The sequence below is a fragment of the Gigantopelta aegis genome, chromosome 3 (genome assembly GCF_016097555.1).
Source record: "Gigantopelta aegis isolate Gae_Host chromosome 3, Gae_host_genome, whole genome shotgun sequence".
NCBI classification, from domain to species: Eukaryota; Metazoa; Mollusca; class Gastropoda; order Neomphalida; family Peltospiridae; genus Gigantopelta; species Gigantopelta aegis.
In genome coordinates this window covers 92,533,793-92,550,391 of record NC_054701.1, presented here as the reverse complement: position 1 = coordinate 92,550,391, position 16,599 = coordinate 92,533,793, and the positions used below count along the sequence as shown (strand labels likewise).

The window sequence follows — 16,599 nt, the reverse complement described above, 5'->3', positions numbered from 1 at the left end:
TAATGTAGAAATAGCCATGTTACACACCAAAGAGCCATGGTCCAAATGTGCTGGGATGTTATAATGTAGAAATAGCCATGTTACACACCAAACAGCCATGGTCCACATGTGCTGGGATGTTATAATGTAGATATAGTCATGTTACACATCAAACAGCCATGGTCCAAATGTCCTGGGATGTTATAATGTAAAAATAGCCATGTTACACACCAAACAGCCACAGTCCAAATGTGCTGGGGTGTTGTAATGTAGAAATAGCCATGTTACACACCAAACAGCCACGGTCCAAATGTGCTGGGGTGTTGTAATGTAGAAATAGCCATGTTACACACCAAACAGCCACGGTCCAAATGTGCTGGGATGTTTTAATATAGAAATAGCCATGTTACACACCAAAGAGACATGGTCCAAATGTGCTGGGATGTTATAATGTAGAAATAGCCATGCTACACACCAAACAGCCATGGTCCAAATGTGCTGGGATGTTATAATATAGAAATAGCCATATTACACACCAAACAGCCATGGTCCAAATGTGCTGGGATGTTATAATATAGAAATAGCCATGTTACACACCAAACAGCCATGGTCCAAATGTGCTAGGGTGTTATAGATATAGCCATGTTACACACCAAACAGTCCAAATGTGCTGGGGTGTTGTAATGTAGAAATAGCCATGTTACACACCAAACAGTCCAAATGTGCTGGGATGTTATAATGTAGAAATAGCCATGTTACACACCAAACAGCCATGGTCCAAATGTGCTGGGGTGTTATAATATAGAAATAGCCATGTTACACACCAAACAGCCATGGTCCAAATGCGCTGGGATGTTATAATGTAGAAATAGCCATGTTACACACCAAACAGCCATGGTCCAAATGTGCTGGGGTGTTGTAATGTAGAAATAGCCATGTTACACACCAAACAGTCCAAATGTGCTGGGATGTTGTAATGTAGAAATACCCATGTTACACACCAAACAGCCATGGTCCAAATGTGCTGGGGTGTTGTAATGTAGAAATAGTCATGTTACACACCAAACAGCCATGGTCCAAATGTGCTGGGATGTTATAATGTAGAAATAGTCATATTACACACCAAAGAGACATGGTCCAAATGTGCTGGGATGTTATAATGTAGAAATAGCCATGTTACACACCAAACAGCCATGGTCCAAATGTGCTGGGATGTTGTAATGTAGAAATAGCCATGTTACACACCAAACAGCCATGGTCCAAATGTGCTGGGATGTTATAATGTAGAAATAGCCATGTTACACACCAAACAGCCATGGTCCAAATGTGCTGGGATGTTATAATGTAGAAATAGCCATGTTACACACGAAACAGCCATGGTCCAAATGTGCTGGGATGTTATAATGTAGAAATAGCCATATTACACACCAAACAGCCATGGTCCAAATGTGCTGGGATGTTATAATGTAGAAATAGCCATGTTACACACCAAACAGCCATGGTCCAAATGTACTGGGGTGTTATAATATAGATATAGCCATGTTACACACCAAACAGTCCAAATGTGCTGGGGTGTTGTAATGTAGAAATAGCCATGTTACACACCAAACAGTCCAAATGTGCTGGGATGTTATAATGTAGAAATAGCCATGTTACACACCAAACAGCCATGGTCCAAATGTGCTGGGGTGTTGCAATGTAGAAATAGCCATGTTACACACCAAACAGTCCAAATGTGCTGGGATGTTGTAATGTAGAAATACCCATGTTACACACCAAACAGCCATGGTCCAAATGTGCTGGGGTGTTGTAATGTAGAAATAGTCATGTTACACACCAAACAGCCATGGTCCAAATGTGCTGGGATGTTATAATGTAGAAATAGTCATGTTACACACCAAACAGTCCAAATGTGCTGGGGTGTTGTAATGTAGAAATAGCCATGTTACACACCAAGCAGTCCAAATGTGCTGGGATGTTGTAATGTAGAAATACCCATGTTACACACCAAACAGCCATGGTCCAAATGTGCTGGGGTGTTGTAATGTAGAAATAGCCATGTTACACACCAAAGAACCATGGTCCAAATGTGCTGGGATGTTATAATGTAGAAATAGTCATGTTACACACCAAACAGCCATGGTCCAAATGTGCTGGGATGTTATAATGTAGAAATAGTCATGTTACACACCAAACAGCCATGGTCCAAATGTGCTGGGGTGTTATAATGTAGAAATAGTCATTTTATATACCAAAGAGCCATGGTCCAAATGTGCTGGGGTGTTGTAATGTAGAAATAGCCATGTTTCACACCAAACAGCCATGGTCCAAATGTGCTGGGGTGTTGTAATGTAGAAATAGTCATGTTAAGCACCAAACAGCCATGGTCCAAATGTGCTGGGGTGTTGTAATGTAGAAATAGTCATGTTATATACCAAAGAGCCATGGTCCAAATGTGCTGGGATGTTGTAATGTAGAAATAGCCATGTTACACACCAAAGAACCATGGTCCAAATGGGCTGAAATGGTGTTTGACAAACATTCCTTTTACTGGGAGCTGTTTAACAGAGTTTTAACTAAGTAAAGCTCTGTGGACCAAACTGGATTGAATCAACACACATGGTTTACTCTGTATGACACACATCCATGTCTGTCAAGTCATATTTTCACATTGGTAAAACACAAGTTTCAATACATTTAATGATTATTTCAGTTTAACCACTTTTCCCCACACATTATAAACAAACAACAAATCTGAAACCATGAAGTTACATCAGAGTTAACTGCTAATTCACAAATTAACACATGATGTATTCATGTTGCACAATCTGAAACGATGAAGTTACATCCGAGTTGACTGCTAATTCACAAATTAACACATGATGTATTCATGTTGCACAATCTGAAACGATGAAGTTACATCCGAGTTAACTGCTAATTCACAAATTACACATGATGTATTCATGTTGCACAATCTTAAATCTTAAACAGTAAAGAGAGGGCAGGATAACAGTTAGATGGAAAAGAAAGAAAGAAAGAAATCTTTTATTTAACGATACACTCAACACATTTTATTTATGGTTATATGGCATCAGAGATATGGTTAAGGACCACACAGATATTAAGAGAGGAAACCCGCAGTCACCACTTCATGGGCTACTCTTTTCGATTAGCAGCAAGGGATCTTTTATATGCACTATCCCACAGACAGGGTAGTACATATCATGGCCTTTGATATACCAGTCGTGGTGCACTGGCTGGAACCAGTTAGTTGGAAGCAGGTTTCCTGGCACTTGTCACAAGCAGACAGTAGAACTACTGGCAGCGAACATGGACTTGGCTCATAGCAAGTAATCAGCACACAAATAGCACACAACACTTCAACGATATCTAGTAACTCCGACACTCGAGATGGCAATGTTCAGATTGCTCATCTGGTGGCCCTGCCAAATGACACCAGTGCCAGCCGCAGTGATGTGATGACAGGTTGAAGGATCAAGATGTCATATTTACCATCTCTGACACAGTGGGGCGATGAATATCAAGGGAGGTAATATAATTTAGAGATATTAGCACTCACTTTTCAATCAGTTTAGTAAAGGTGACAAACTAATTTCCATGGTTAAACAGTACAGAATTACTTATCTCCCTGACTCTTCAAAGCAATCATCCAATTTTCATATGAGTTGTGTATATTCCACTAAATTTTGATTTAAAATCTACATTAGTGATATTTCTAGTAAACTGAAAATTTATTAGCAACTGCTGTTTAATGTTTCAAAATTGTGTAGTGATCTCTGAGACATATTTAGCAAATGGCGACGATACTGAACAAAATGTTCCCTTACATTCATACCATCACACATTTAAAAATATTATTTAATTTACTATTTCTCTCTTCTTATGTTAAAACTGAACTTTCGTTCCCACAAATACTAGAGAAATGGAGGCAACAAGAACTCTGCCTTATCTCCCCTGATTTGAGTCACTGAGCCATTGTCGGATTATTATCTCACATGGTGCATACATTTCTTAATTGTTAACTTTTTCATGTTTGTGCTGGAATGATGTCATGAAATGAGCCTATTTGTGACATCAAACTACTAGTGGCACCCAGTGGCACCCAGTGACACAGTGGCATCCAGCAGCATCCAGCGGCACCCAGAGGCATCCAGCACACCATCATGTCTACAGTGTAATTAAACTAATGTGAAGCTGCAAGCCATCCTGTTACATTAGGGTTAAAATATTACTAGTTCTCTTATTAAAGCTGAACACCACACGACATTAGAGAAGTGGATGAAAGAACAAGTCTGACTTACCTCCCCTGGTTTACACTTGGTCACCTGTCTCTCAAGCTGAAGTCTCTCTTTGGCCGCCTGCTTGATGATTGACACAAGTTCTTCCTTCTCCTCATACACCTGGACATTCTGAAACAACAGACAGAGATCATGACACAAGTTCTTCCTTCTCCTCATACACCTGGACATTCTGAAACAACAGACAGAGAACATGACACAAGTTCTTCCTTCTCCTCATACACCTGGACATTCTGAAACAACAGACAGAGAACATGACACAAGTTCTTCCTTCTCCTCATACACCTGGACATTCTGAAACAACAGAGATCATGACACAAGTTCTTCCTTCTCCTCATACACCTGGACATTCTGAAACAACAGACAGAGAACATGACACAAGTTCTTCCTTCTCCTCATACACCTGGACATTCTGAAACAACAGACAGAGAACATGACACAAGTTCTTCCTTCTCCTCATACACCTGGACATTCTGAAACAACAGACAGAGAACATGACACAAGTTCTTCCTTCTCCTCATACACCTGGACATTCTGAAACAACAGACAGAGAACATGACACAAGTTCTTCCTTCTCCTCATACACCTGGACATTCTGAAACAACAGAGATCATGACACAAGTTCTTCCTTCTCCTCATACACCTGGACATTCTGAAACAACAGACAGAGAACATGACACAAGTTCTTCCTTCTCCTCATACACCTGGACATTCTGAAACAACAGACAGAGAACATGACACAAGTTCTTCCTTCTCCTCATACACCTGGACATTCTGAAACAACAGAGATCATGACACAAGTTCTTCCTTCTCCTCATACACCTGGACATTCTGAAACAACAGACAGAGAACATGACACAAGTTCTTCCTTCTCCTATACACCTGGACATTCTGAAACAACAGACAGAGAACATGACACAAGTTCTTCCTTTTCCTATACACCTGTACATTATGAAACAACAGACAGAGATCAGAGAACATGACAAGTTCTTCCTTCTACTCATATATTTACAGTTCAATATTTGGCATTAAAGTTAAAATGTGTTTTGTTTAACAACACTACAAGAGTCCATTGATTTATTAATCACTAACTATTGGATGTCAAACATTTTGTAATTCCAACATCCAGTCTTCAGAGGAAACCTTCTAAAACATTTCATTAGCTGCAAGGGTTGTTTTATATGCACTTTTCCACAGACAAAACAACACATGGTCATGGTCACGGGCGCATGTATATAATGTATACAAATATACAAAATTATTTTCAATAATGTGACTCTGATACAGTTTGAAATCAACACATATTAAAACATGCTGCACCATTACACACACTTATGGAATGTTTGGGTTTCAAAGACTAATTAAAATTGCTATTTCTGAACACTAAAAGCTACTTGTATTGTTATACACAGTATTGTTTTCTAACCAACTCATGTATATGTAGGTAAAATGTCATAACAACTGCGGGGAAAACATTAAGTCTCATTAAAAATAATTGCATCATCTTATTCCAACTCACATTACTCAAGTGGAGACAACTCTTACCTCAGGGGCATAGAACTCTCCATTGCTGAGCTGATTGGCGAGCTCCTGACACTTCTTGCGAAGGTCTTCAATCTCTCGGTCTTTGACCAACATGTTCTTGGCGTGTTCAGCAAGGTCCCTGGCTCTCTGTCGCGCAAACAGTCGCTTGAGGTGATCCGTCTCCTGGCCACCATCCTCCTTACTTTTCTGAATATATTAACAGTTATACACTATAACACGAGTACAATGTGTAGTCTTATACTATATATATATATATATATATATATATATATATATATATATATATATATATACACACACACACACACATATATATACATACACACATACACATACCCTATACATATACATATACATATACATATACATATACATATACATATACATATACATATACATATACATATACATATACATATACATATACATACATATACATACACATACACATACACATATACATATACATACACATACACACAGACATACACATACACACACACACATACATACACACATACACACATACACTATACATATACATATACATATACATACACATACACACACACATACACATACGCATACACACACACACACACAGGAACACGCACACGCACACACATACACATACATATACATACACAGCTTAATGCAGCTTAATGCAGTTCTACAAGGTACAGGCATACAAGGCATCAGGCTAACTGAAAACAGTCCCTATATTTTAATAGTCAAACCTAAAAATTCCAGGTCAGGCTCATACATTTGACACATGATATACAAAGTGCGGTATAATTTAAACTTTAAACATTTAATATCTTAAATAATATTATTCAAGATTTATTAAAGAAACTTTGGCAAAACCTTTTTTTTATTCTTGGTTTATGGATTCAACCAACAAAAGGACTCTGCAAAAGTGTGTGTGTATGGGGAATATATAAAATGTGGCCACTAATAAAAACCCAACTTTCTTGATTTGTTTATCCTACTAAATTCTATATTTGATTTTCTTTTGTTAATGTGTGTCTACATCATATCTGTGTTGTATGTGTATACATGTATAGGATAAAAAGACAAGACAGACAGACAGATAGAAGGATAGAGATGAAAACTATAGTCACTTTGGGTTGGTCCAGTAGGGAACCAATATTTAGGGAACCAATATTTAAGACTATGCTTTTTGTCAAGAGTTGTAAAAATGTATCACTGTAGTTACTACAGCCCAGTGGTTAGAACTATGTGTCACTCTAGTTACTATAGCCCAGTGGTTAGAACTATGTGTCACTCTAGTTACTACAGCCCAGTTGTTACAACTATGTGTCACTCTAGTTACTATGGCCCAGTGGTTAGAACTATGTGTCACTCTAGTTACTACAGCCCAGTGGTTAGAACTATGTGTCACTCTAGTTACTATATCCCAGTGGTTAGAACTATGTGTCACTCTAGTTACTACATCCCAGTGGTTAGAACTATGTGTCACCTTTATGTTTTCCTGCTGTATTATTGTGAAAATGAGTCACTCTAGTTACTACAGCCCAGTGGTTAGAACTATGTGTCATTCTAGTTACTACAGCCCAGTGGTTAGAACTATGTGTCACTCTAGTTACTACAGCCCAGTGGTTAGAACTATGTGTCACTCTAGTTACTACAGCCCTGTGGTTAGAACTATGTGTCACTCTAGTCACTACAGCCCAGTGGTTACAACTATGTGTCACTCTAGTTACTACAGCCCAGTGGAACTATGTGTCACTCTAGTTACCATAGCCCAGTGGTTAGAACTATGTGTCACTCTAGTTACTACAGCCCAGTGGTTACAACTATGTGTCACTCTAGTTACTACAGCCCAGTGGTTAGAACAATGTGTCAATCTAGTTACTACAGCCCAGTGGTTAGAACTATGTGTCACTCTAGTTACTATAGCCAAGTGGTTAGAACAATGTGTCACTCTAGTTACTATAGCCCAGTGGTTAGAACAATGTGTCACTCTAGTTACTATAGCCCAGTAGTTAGAACAATGTGTCACTCTAGTTACTACAGCCCAGTGGTTACAACTATGTGTCACTCTAGTTACTACAGCTCTGTAGTTAGAACTATGTGTCACTCTAATTACTATAGCCCAGTGGTTACAACTATGTGTCACTCTAGTTACTATAGCCCAGTGGTTAGAACTATGTGTCACTATAGTTAGAACCATGTGTCACTAGTTACTATAGCCCGGTGGTTACAACTATGTGTCACTCTAGTTACTATAGCACAGTGGTTAGAACTATGTGTCACTCTAGTTACTACAGCCCAGTGGTTAGAACTATGTGTCATTCTAGTTACTGCAGCCCAGTGGTTAGAACTATGTGTCATTCTAGTTACTGCAGCCCAGTGGTTAGAACTATGTGTCACTATCGTTACTACAGCCCAGTGGTTAGAACAATGTCACCTTTATGTTTTCCTGCTGTATTATCCTGAAAATGTGTCACTCTAGTTACTATAGCCCAGTGGTTAGAACTATGTGTCACCTTTATGTTTTCCTGCTGTAATGATTTGGCTTTCTCCTCGAGGCGCCTGGCGATGGCGGCGAGCTCCGCATTCCGTTTCTTCAGAGCTCTGATCTTCTCCTCCAGCGGCTTCTGGTCATCCTTCTGGCGGCGCTGAAACACACAACAAAACAAGTTAAGCCTGGGGCGCGGTTCACAATCAGAGTCTATAAGCTCTCCTCAGCATCATCACATCATCCTTGCAAGTCTTTTTGAAATGGACTGCAGGCCTCGAAATTAAGAATTTGTCACCCACAGCATTTTTTATTTATTTTTTAAATTGCCATGGGTTAAACAGCCCACAGAAGGCAATTTGTAGCTGATACAAATGGCTTTTTTTATAATGACTTTTGCAGCAAGTAAATATGACTGAAAGGTTATTTTGTTGCATATTTCAAATCTACAAATGTTAAATACTGGCAGATACTGGACACCAGATGTATACATTTTGATGTCACTGAGGAACTTTACCAAAAGCAGTAATTAAAGCATAAAAGTGAGACTAAAGGAGTAAAGCATAAATATTATGTGGGTGATGCTCCTGACACATGGCAATTTATATCTCAATGATGGCAACTGCCGTCAGTACTGTCACTAAGTTCAAGCCCTGGGAGTGTTGTGACAGTTTAGTGAATTTGGTCCCTGGTCTTTACTTGGACACTTAACAAGGAATAACATAACTATCACTACCAGCACTGTCAAACCTACTACAATCCTGTTGCAGCTACAATAAATGTAAGGCATATCTTCACATCATGCAAGGTAGACATTTTCAATATTAATCAGAAATCGACAAGGAGTAGTATGGGCTTTGGACTAACTCGTAAGCATTCTTTGTTGGAAAGATGCCTATCTAAAGTTCCTATATCATATACATGTATATGCATTTAAAAATAGAAGAAAAAAAAGTATCATCAGAATCAATTAAAAAAAAATTCCTAATTATGTCTACTTTATGGAAATGGTCATCTTTATAAAAGGAATTGTCTCCCCTTAACCAGATGGATATGACTACCAGAATACGATTACTTGACGTGCTGGAGTCCACAAAGAAATAATGGAGAAATACCAAAAATGGATTCTGAGACCGATTTCTCTAGTGCCAGCGATTTTATGAATTAGCTGTAAAAGCACCATTTATGGGCAATATATACTGCAGTTCTTTCAGTGTGAGTCTGTATTTACAGCTGGTGATGAAAACACTGGGTACCAAACATACGGACCAGTATTTGATCAGCTGTGACCAGGTCAGTGTCACAAAACTTGTGGCAGGTCATTTCTAATCAAATAAGGTGGACATTTTCAATATGGACCAGAAATCAAGTTCAAACTACATCTCAGGTATATCTTGCTTATTTAATCAACCAGAACAGATCATCTGCATTAATTCTTTTAGCACTGCATGCAATTCTTTTATATGCTGTGACCATAGGTCAAATAAAATTGTATTATTCATCATTTTAACACTACAAAGTGAGTTGCTATTATACTGTTAATATGCAGAGTATTAAAAAACATGCAGAAAGACTTTATGTTGTTTGAATGCATCTGACGATAATCAACACACATTTGTTAAAATTAAAGATGTGTTTGTGTTAGTATCTCCAGGAGTATTTGAGTACTCAGGCAAGAGCCGAGTCTAGTAAGACGCGAGTCCGTTGACAGGACTCGAGTACCCATACAAGGAATAGCACTCTCATTTAATTCTGCCAAATGCTTGCCGCCGGTTACATTATAGGGCTATGAGAATGTGTGGAATTTAATACAATGGCATGATTTGGCATCCATGTTCAGCACTTGATTTAAGAGACATAATTTTATTTTACTTTATACCAAGTCTCATCATCATCTAGTGTAAGTGTCGGGTACTTGGGTCTGGGTCAAGTTTGACCTTCGAGTACTCAAGTCCTAATATTTTGGACTCGTGAAGGCCTTAGTTTGTGTAGATGTGTTTGTCTTTTGTATTAGTAGATGATGCTATAATACGGTGAGGCGACATTGTAACTTTATTAATAAACAGAAGGGCCGATAATCCGATGATTTCTGAAGCAGGACTAGAAACTTACGAGAGATTCATTTTCTGTGCGCAGTAAACTGATTCTCCGTTCTAGTCTCTGTATCTGTGTCTGGAACTCGACTATCTTCTTCTGTAGCGTCCTCTCCTTTTCCCTTTCCTCTCTTTTTGACTGCAACACAAACATACAATCAATCAATGAACGAACAAACAAATGACCAAACAAACAAACATTTAATGACACCCTAGCACCACAATACATATCAGCTACTGGGTGTCAAACTAAGTTATATGAAGATCAACATCATTGTAAAATTCTAAAATTATTAGAAAAAATAGTGTAGACAAGGTCCATATTTTATACTCAATTTATTTAAAACTGGATTCTACTTCATAAATACACAAGCATATATTCTTTCGATACGATCGATACAGTAATAAAGATATACATGTGGAAATTGAATATTAAACTATCATTCCCTGTATGCAACAGTGCGTTATGAGTTGTCTACTAAGTCTGATAGCATTGTCAGATATTTATATCTTAATATGATTGTAAAATCAGATAAATCGCATGTAGGTTTGTACATACCAGTCTGAAGCTGTACACCAATAAAAATATTCTAATACAAACTACCAAGTTAAAAGTAAAACATCATGATACAGGTATGAGTTTCCTTTATCAGCTACAAGTTAAAATAGGAAACCTTTAAAGAGACCATTGTAACATTGTAACAATTAAATTATATATTTATTTATTTAATAAATACATGTAAGTATCTGTATATAAATTGTGATTCTGCTTGTGAAAATGTTTGTATAGTACTTCAAATTTCATTTAACTTCACATAATACATGTATATGTACATGAATATTTACTTTTTTACTTGTAAAATCCATTGGGCTCTAGTGGTGTCTTTAGACAAAACAAACTTTAAATTTAAATAATTGGATGCAATAATAGTTTAAATATGAAATTTATTACATGCACTTATAGTTCTACGATATTGGTTTCATTGGTGGCAGTGTTGTTAAGTAATTGTTTTAATCGAAAAGAGTTGCCCATTTGCATAAAAGCACTGGGTTTCCTCTCTTATTATCTGTGTGGTTCTTAAACATATGTCCGATGCAACTTATATCCATAATTAAAATGCATCGATAAATAAAACATTCCTTCCTTCCTTCCTTCATTTTAATCAGTAACAGATTCTGTGTTTAATTTCCAATATGCGTACCAGCTCCAAACGAGAGAGTTTTAATAGCTCCATGGGGAGGTGTAAAGCTACCACACCAACTTCTCTCTCACTGACAACTAACAATATCTCACACTCCTGGAGGTGTGTGCCCAGGATAGCCATGCTTAAATCATCATTGGAAATAAGCAAAAAGGAAAAACAAAAAATAGCCTACTTGAACCTTAATTTGTATGTGGGCGGGATAATGATATTGAAAAACACCCGTCAGTGACATTGACATATTGATGCATTCATGTATATGTGTCAGTCATAGCATTAGGTAGAGTTGTTAGTGTAATATTCTGTGTATTTAGCGGTGGAATATTAATATTTTGTAAAAAGTTGATACTGCAGATTAGCTATTTATGTATTAGATCTAAAACACTATAAAAAGTAAGAATTTCATTAAATGACTGTAAAGATACAATTTATAGGCTCAGTTACTAGTATGCATCTAAAATATCGACAGCTCATATATATTTGCATGAGTCATACTGTATAATGTAGAATGTTCAAGAATGACTCACATTTACTTCTTTTTATTGTTCTACCAACATGTCTACCTGTACAGTATTCTACATTTATGGTTAAACAAGATGAAAATTTTACTTTTTTGTTTTGTTATTGTTATATAATATCTTACATTTTCAGTGCAATCAATGTATGTGTTATTTTTCAGATCACATACTTTAGGAATTTGATAACTTTGCAAATTGGGTGTAAATTAATCAAGGTCACAGCACTAGGTTAATTGGCATTTAAGCAAACATATTAGGGTGACACTCCATAATTGACATATGCATTCATAGTCATCAAATAAAAACATTTCAATAGCAATTTTACACTGAAAGCTGTCCAGCATTCAGAAAACAAAAACAAATGTTAAGCACTAGTTATTTTGATGTAAGGACATTCAAAATGATGTCATTTCCATTCAAAAAGACACTGCACTACATATTCTTATGTCATTTGAATTTTAGTAATGGCGGACTGAAATTAAAGTGGCGTGTACAGTTTATAAAAACATGTTGTGTTAAGCTAGAGATTATATAATAAAGAGATAATTACCCTTGTGTGTTTCAGTATCATCAATATCATATATTAGGAATTAAAATAATGTATTATGCTCACCAGAGGCTTGCATAATACAATTTTTATTCCTAATATATGATATTAATGATACCAAAAACCTCTCTGGTAATAAACTATATCCCCCAAAGAAAATAAGTCCAAATGCCTCAGTTTATATTTACATTCTGTTGGTTTGCGTGTTTTAACTAAGGAATATAACACAGCATTACTCTAGGAATAAATTAGCACAGACATGTAAACCAATGGACAGATTAGAACATACCAATAAAAACATGTTGTCAAAGTTGCATGTCTATGCAGGTTATAAACATTTCAGAATGTCGACTTATGACTCAGGACTTGAAGTTTATTATGACTCAAGACTTGAAGTTTAGCCTACAGGTACAAGTTTAAATTTTACTATAGTGCTGGCAGTTATGATACACTGTATATGATAAATTATCATTGTTACTCATTCACACTTTTACAGCATAAGGTAATATAACTATAACATGTCTTTCCTTTTATCCATGTTACTATTTTCATCATGCATTTTATTTTATATTATTATATAACATTGAAATTAAAAAAGAAAGAAGAGATTTGAAAAGCAGGGGGAGCCATGGCAGAGGACAATGTGTATGTGTTGGTTGGGTTACAGCATTTTTAAAAAATGGACCGGCCTCGGTGGTGTTGTGGTTAGGCCATCGGTCTACAGGCTGGTAGGTAATGGGTTCGGATCCCAGTCGAGGCATGGGATTTTTAATCCAGATACCAACTCCAAACCCTGAGTGAGTGCTCCGCAAGGCTCAATGGGTAGGTGTAAACCACTTGCACTGATCAGTGATCCATAACTGGTTCAACAAAGGCCATGGTTTGTGCTATCCTGCCTGTGGGAAGCGCAAATAAAAGATCCCTTGCTGCTAATTGGAAAGAATAGCCCATGTAGTGGCGACAGCAGGTTTCCTCTCAAAATCTGTGTGGTCCTTAACCATATGTCTGATGCCATATAACCGTAAATAAAATGTGTTGAGTGCGTCGTTAAATAAAACATTTCTTTCTTTTTTTAAAAATGGATGGACTCAAAAGTAAAAAGCTGAATTTGATATCCGTTATATGACTGATCCATAATCAAACCTAAACAAGTAATAATTATTATACAATAAAAGCATTACTGAAGTAAAACATTTTTAAAATGTGTTTTAAAATGCAAATGGAAGAAAAATGTGCAACCAACCTAAGAGACAATTAAATAAAATAAGTTATTTTGAAAACATCAGAACATGACAACCAGAATTAAAAAAATAAAATAAAATAAGAAAATCTTCAATGAAATAAAATTCAAGTCCAAATGAAGAGAAAACTTGAAACACCAGAACGAAAAGGAAAATAATGAAAAAATCTTTAACTAAAACAAAAAAATCCAAGTCCAAATAAAGAGTGACTAAACTGGAACAATCAACTGCAGAGAGAGAGAAATAAGAAAGTGTCAACAGTCAGCTGTTTTGAAGCCACCTGGCGATGATGCAGAGTGAAAGGCCGGTCTAACAAACCTCCCATAGCTGAAACGCATCGTCCCGCGGGTCACTGCCTTGTGTCATGGCTTCAACGAGATGAGGGTGAATTCCATTCATAGCTACTGCCTGGTAACAGGTGCGTCAGCCCATACTTCTCTCACTGGGTGTGACCAGTGGTTAAACTATTTAAACTGCCATCGCCATAATAATAACAATAAAATCAATTGGAACACTTCATAGAGGAAATCTTGTATGAATATGTGACGTAAATCCAAGAAATATTAACAAAAGCAAGTGCTGACAGTTCAGTATTGTTTGTTAGTAACTATGTTGAGATATTTGTAAGAAACCATGAACATTAAAACTGCCAAAAAACAATTTCATGAACCACAATAATAAGATAAAACACAATAAAACATTTTCACTGGTATAGAATCCATTTTCAACAGTAAATAAATGCAGGTTTTCGTGATTTCATAAACAGTAAATAAATGCAGGTTTTCGTGATTTCATAAACAGTACATAAATGCAGGTTTTCGTGATTTCATAAACAGTAAATAAATGCAGGTTTTCGTGATTTCATAAACAGTAAATAAATGCAGGTTTTCGTGATTTCATCAACAGGTTTTGTATGAAATTATTCAACTTTATGCATGACACAATATTCTGAATACGGCAATGAACAGTGGAGAACATATAAAACAGATGGTGGCATAATCGACATAACACATCCAGAGAATGAAATACACAGGTAAATGACATACAAGTTTTCACATATCCATCAATAGGTTTGGTTTGTTTTTCTTTAATACACCTTTATATATAGTACAGTATTCAGAATAACCCACTAAACATCAGAGAATACCTAAAACAATAGATTAAATTCCAAACATATTGCCGTTTAATTGAAAGCACACACCCAGGGAATGAAATGTACAGGTACGAACGACGACTGACTTTCCGCTAGATGAAACGTCGGCATTCGCAGGTCAGTCGGATCTTCCCTGTACTCCTGATCATCATTGTCGACATCGTTGCTGCAGGCATCCTCATCAGGGCGACACCGTGACAGCAGCATTTCCAAGACAACATCAAACCTAGCAGCTGCCGACCTGACGACGCTTAAAGAAGTTGTGGTGAGTGAGCAGACCGAGTGGCGAGTACTCGGGATGCAGCACACGCAGGTGAGAAGCACACAAGTAAGTGTCGTTTGTCCAGGTAAATAATCACACCTATCATTTGGAAGCTGGCCGCACATCAAACACAAATTGGACAGGTAGGTATGTGGAGCCGGCCTTCTAAGTTTGTTCACACTCCCAGCTCATTACTCACAATGTTCACCGCTCTCAGTCAGGACCTCTCAGCCGCTGTCATTTCTCGCTTTCAATTTACAGACACGGTAATCCCACTCTTATCCACTTCATTCTCACACAATATATATATTAGATATATATATATATATATGTATCTGTGTACGGGAGATGGTCTCACGTGATTACAGGCTAATTTCCACAGGTAAAATAATAGAGAGAATGTGTTGTGTGACAAAGTCGCACAATGCCAGTGATGGGACAGTTTACGTAGAAATCAATAACATACATGCTTGCCTGTTGCCTGGTTCAGCATGCATGCAACAGATGGTTGTCTTGCTATGCGCAATATTTCACCAGGATTAAATTGTGTGTCATTACAGAGTCTAACTGGCCTACATTGTTCCTGGTACCCGGAAGATGTATCCTGGACACAGGTGGATTTCACATGTTGTTGTGAGGAAGTTTATGTAAGTTGACAACTGTTGATAGTAATTAGTCCATCCATCATTACAAATAAAAACTGAGGTATTTAAATAATTCCATGTTTGTAGCACATTACGTGTATACTTTGACATAAGTAATGTTTCATGTAAGTCTATAGCATAGGATAAGTATGGAGTTAACTAAAGCAATGTACAGAACAGTACATGGAGTCAAATATTGCAATGTGTACTTCAGTATATGCAATTAAATTATGTATATTTTAGTATATGCAATTAAATTAGTATACTTCAGTGCATGCAATTAAATTATATATAGTTGAGTACGGTATATGCAATTAAATTATGTATAGTTCTGTAAATGCATTTAAATTATGTATAGTTCCATAAATGCATTTAAATTATGTATAGTTCCGTAAATGCATTTAAATTATGTATACACATGTAGTTCAATAAATGCATTTAAATTATGTATAGTTCCATATATGCCATTAAATTATGTATAGTTGAATATATGCAATTAAATTATGTATAGTGCTGTACATGCAATTAAATTATGTATAGTTCCATATATGCCATTAAATATAGCAATGTAGAGTACAGTACATGTATGTGCAATTAAATAATGCAATGTATAC

At 36.7% G+C, this 16,599-nt stretch overlaps 1 protein-coding gene across 15 annotated transcripts in view; it reads right to left on the bottom strand.

The window, feature by feature from the left end:
• The window catches only part of LOC121369350 (RIMS-binding protein 2-like), a 228,093-nt gene that overhangs the window by 183,367 nt on the left and 28,127 nt on the right, over positions 1 to 16,599 (bottom strand). For 14 of the 15 annotated variants that reach the window (XM_041494356.1, XM_041494355.1, XM_041494365.1 and 11 more), the window contains exons 2-5: positions 10,438 to 10,557; positions 8,354 to 8,485; positions 5,844 to 6,029; positions 4,302 to 4,409 (exon numbers count right to left, since the gene is read on the bottom strand). In XM_041494356.1, coding sequence (XP_041350290.1) covers positions 4,302 to 4,409; positions 5,844 to 6,029; positions 8,354 to 8,485; positions 10,438 to 10,557 — 546 coding nt within the window. Of the gene's footprint in view, positions 1 to 4,301; positions 4,410 to 5,843; positions 6,030 to 8,353; positions 8,486 to 10,437; positions 10,558 to 14,244; positions 15,735 to 16,599 lie in introns of those variants that run through there. The other variant, XM_041494358.1, reaches the window with a different exon arrangement.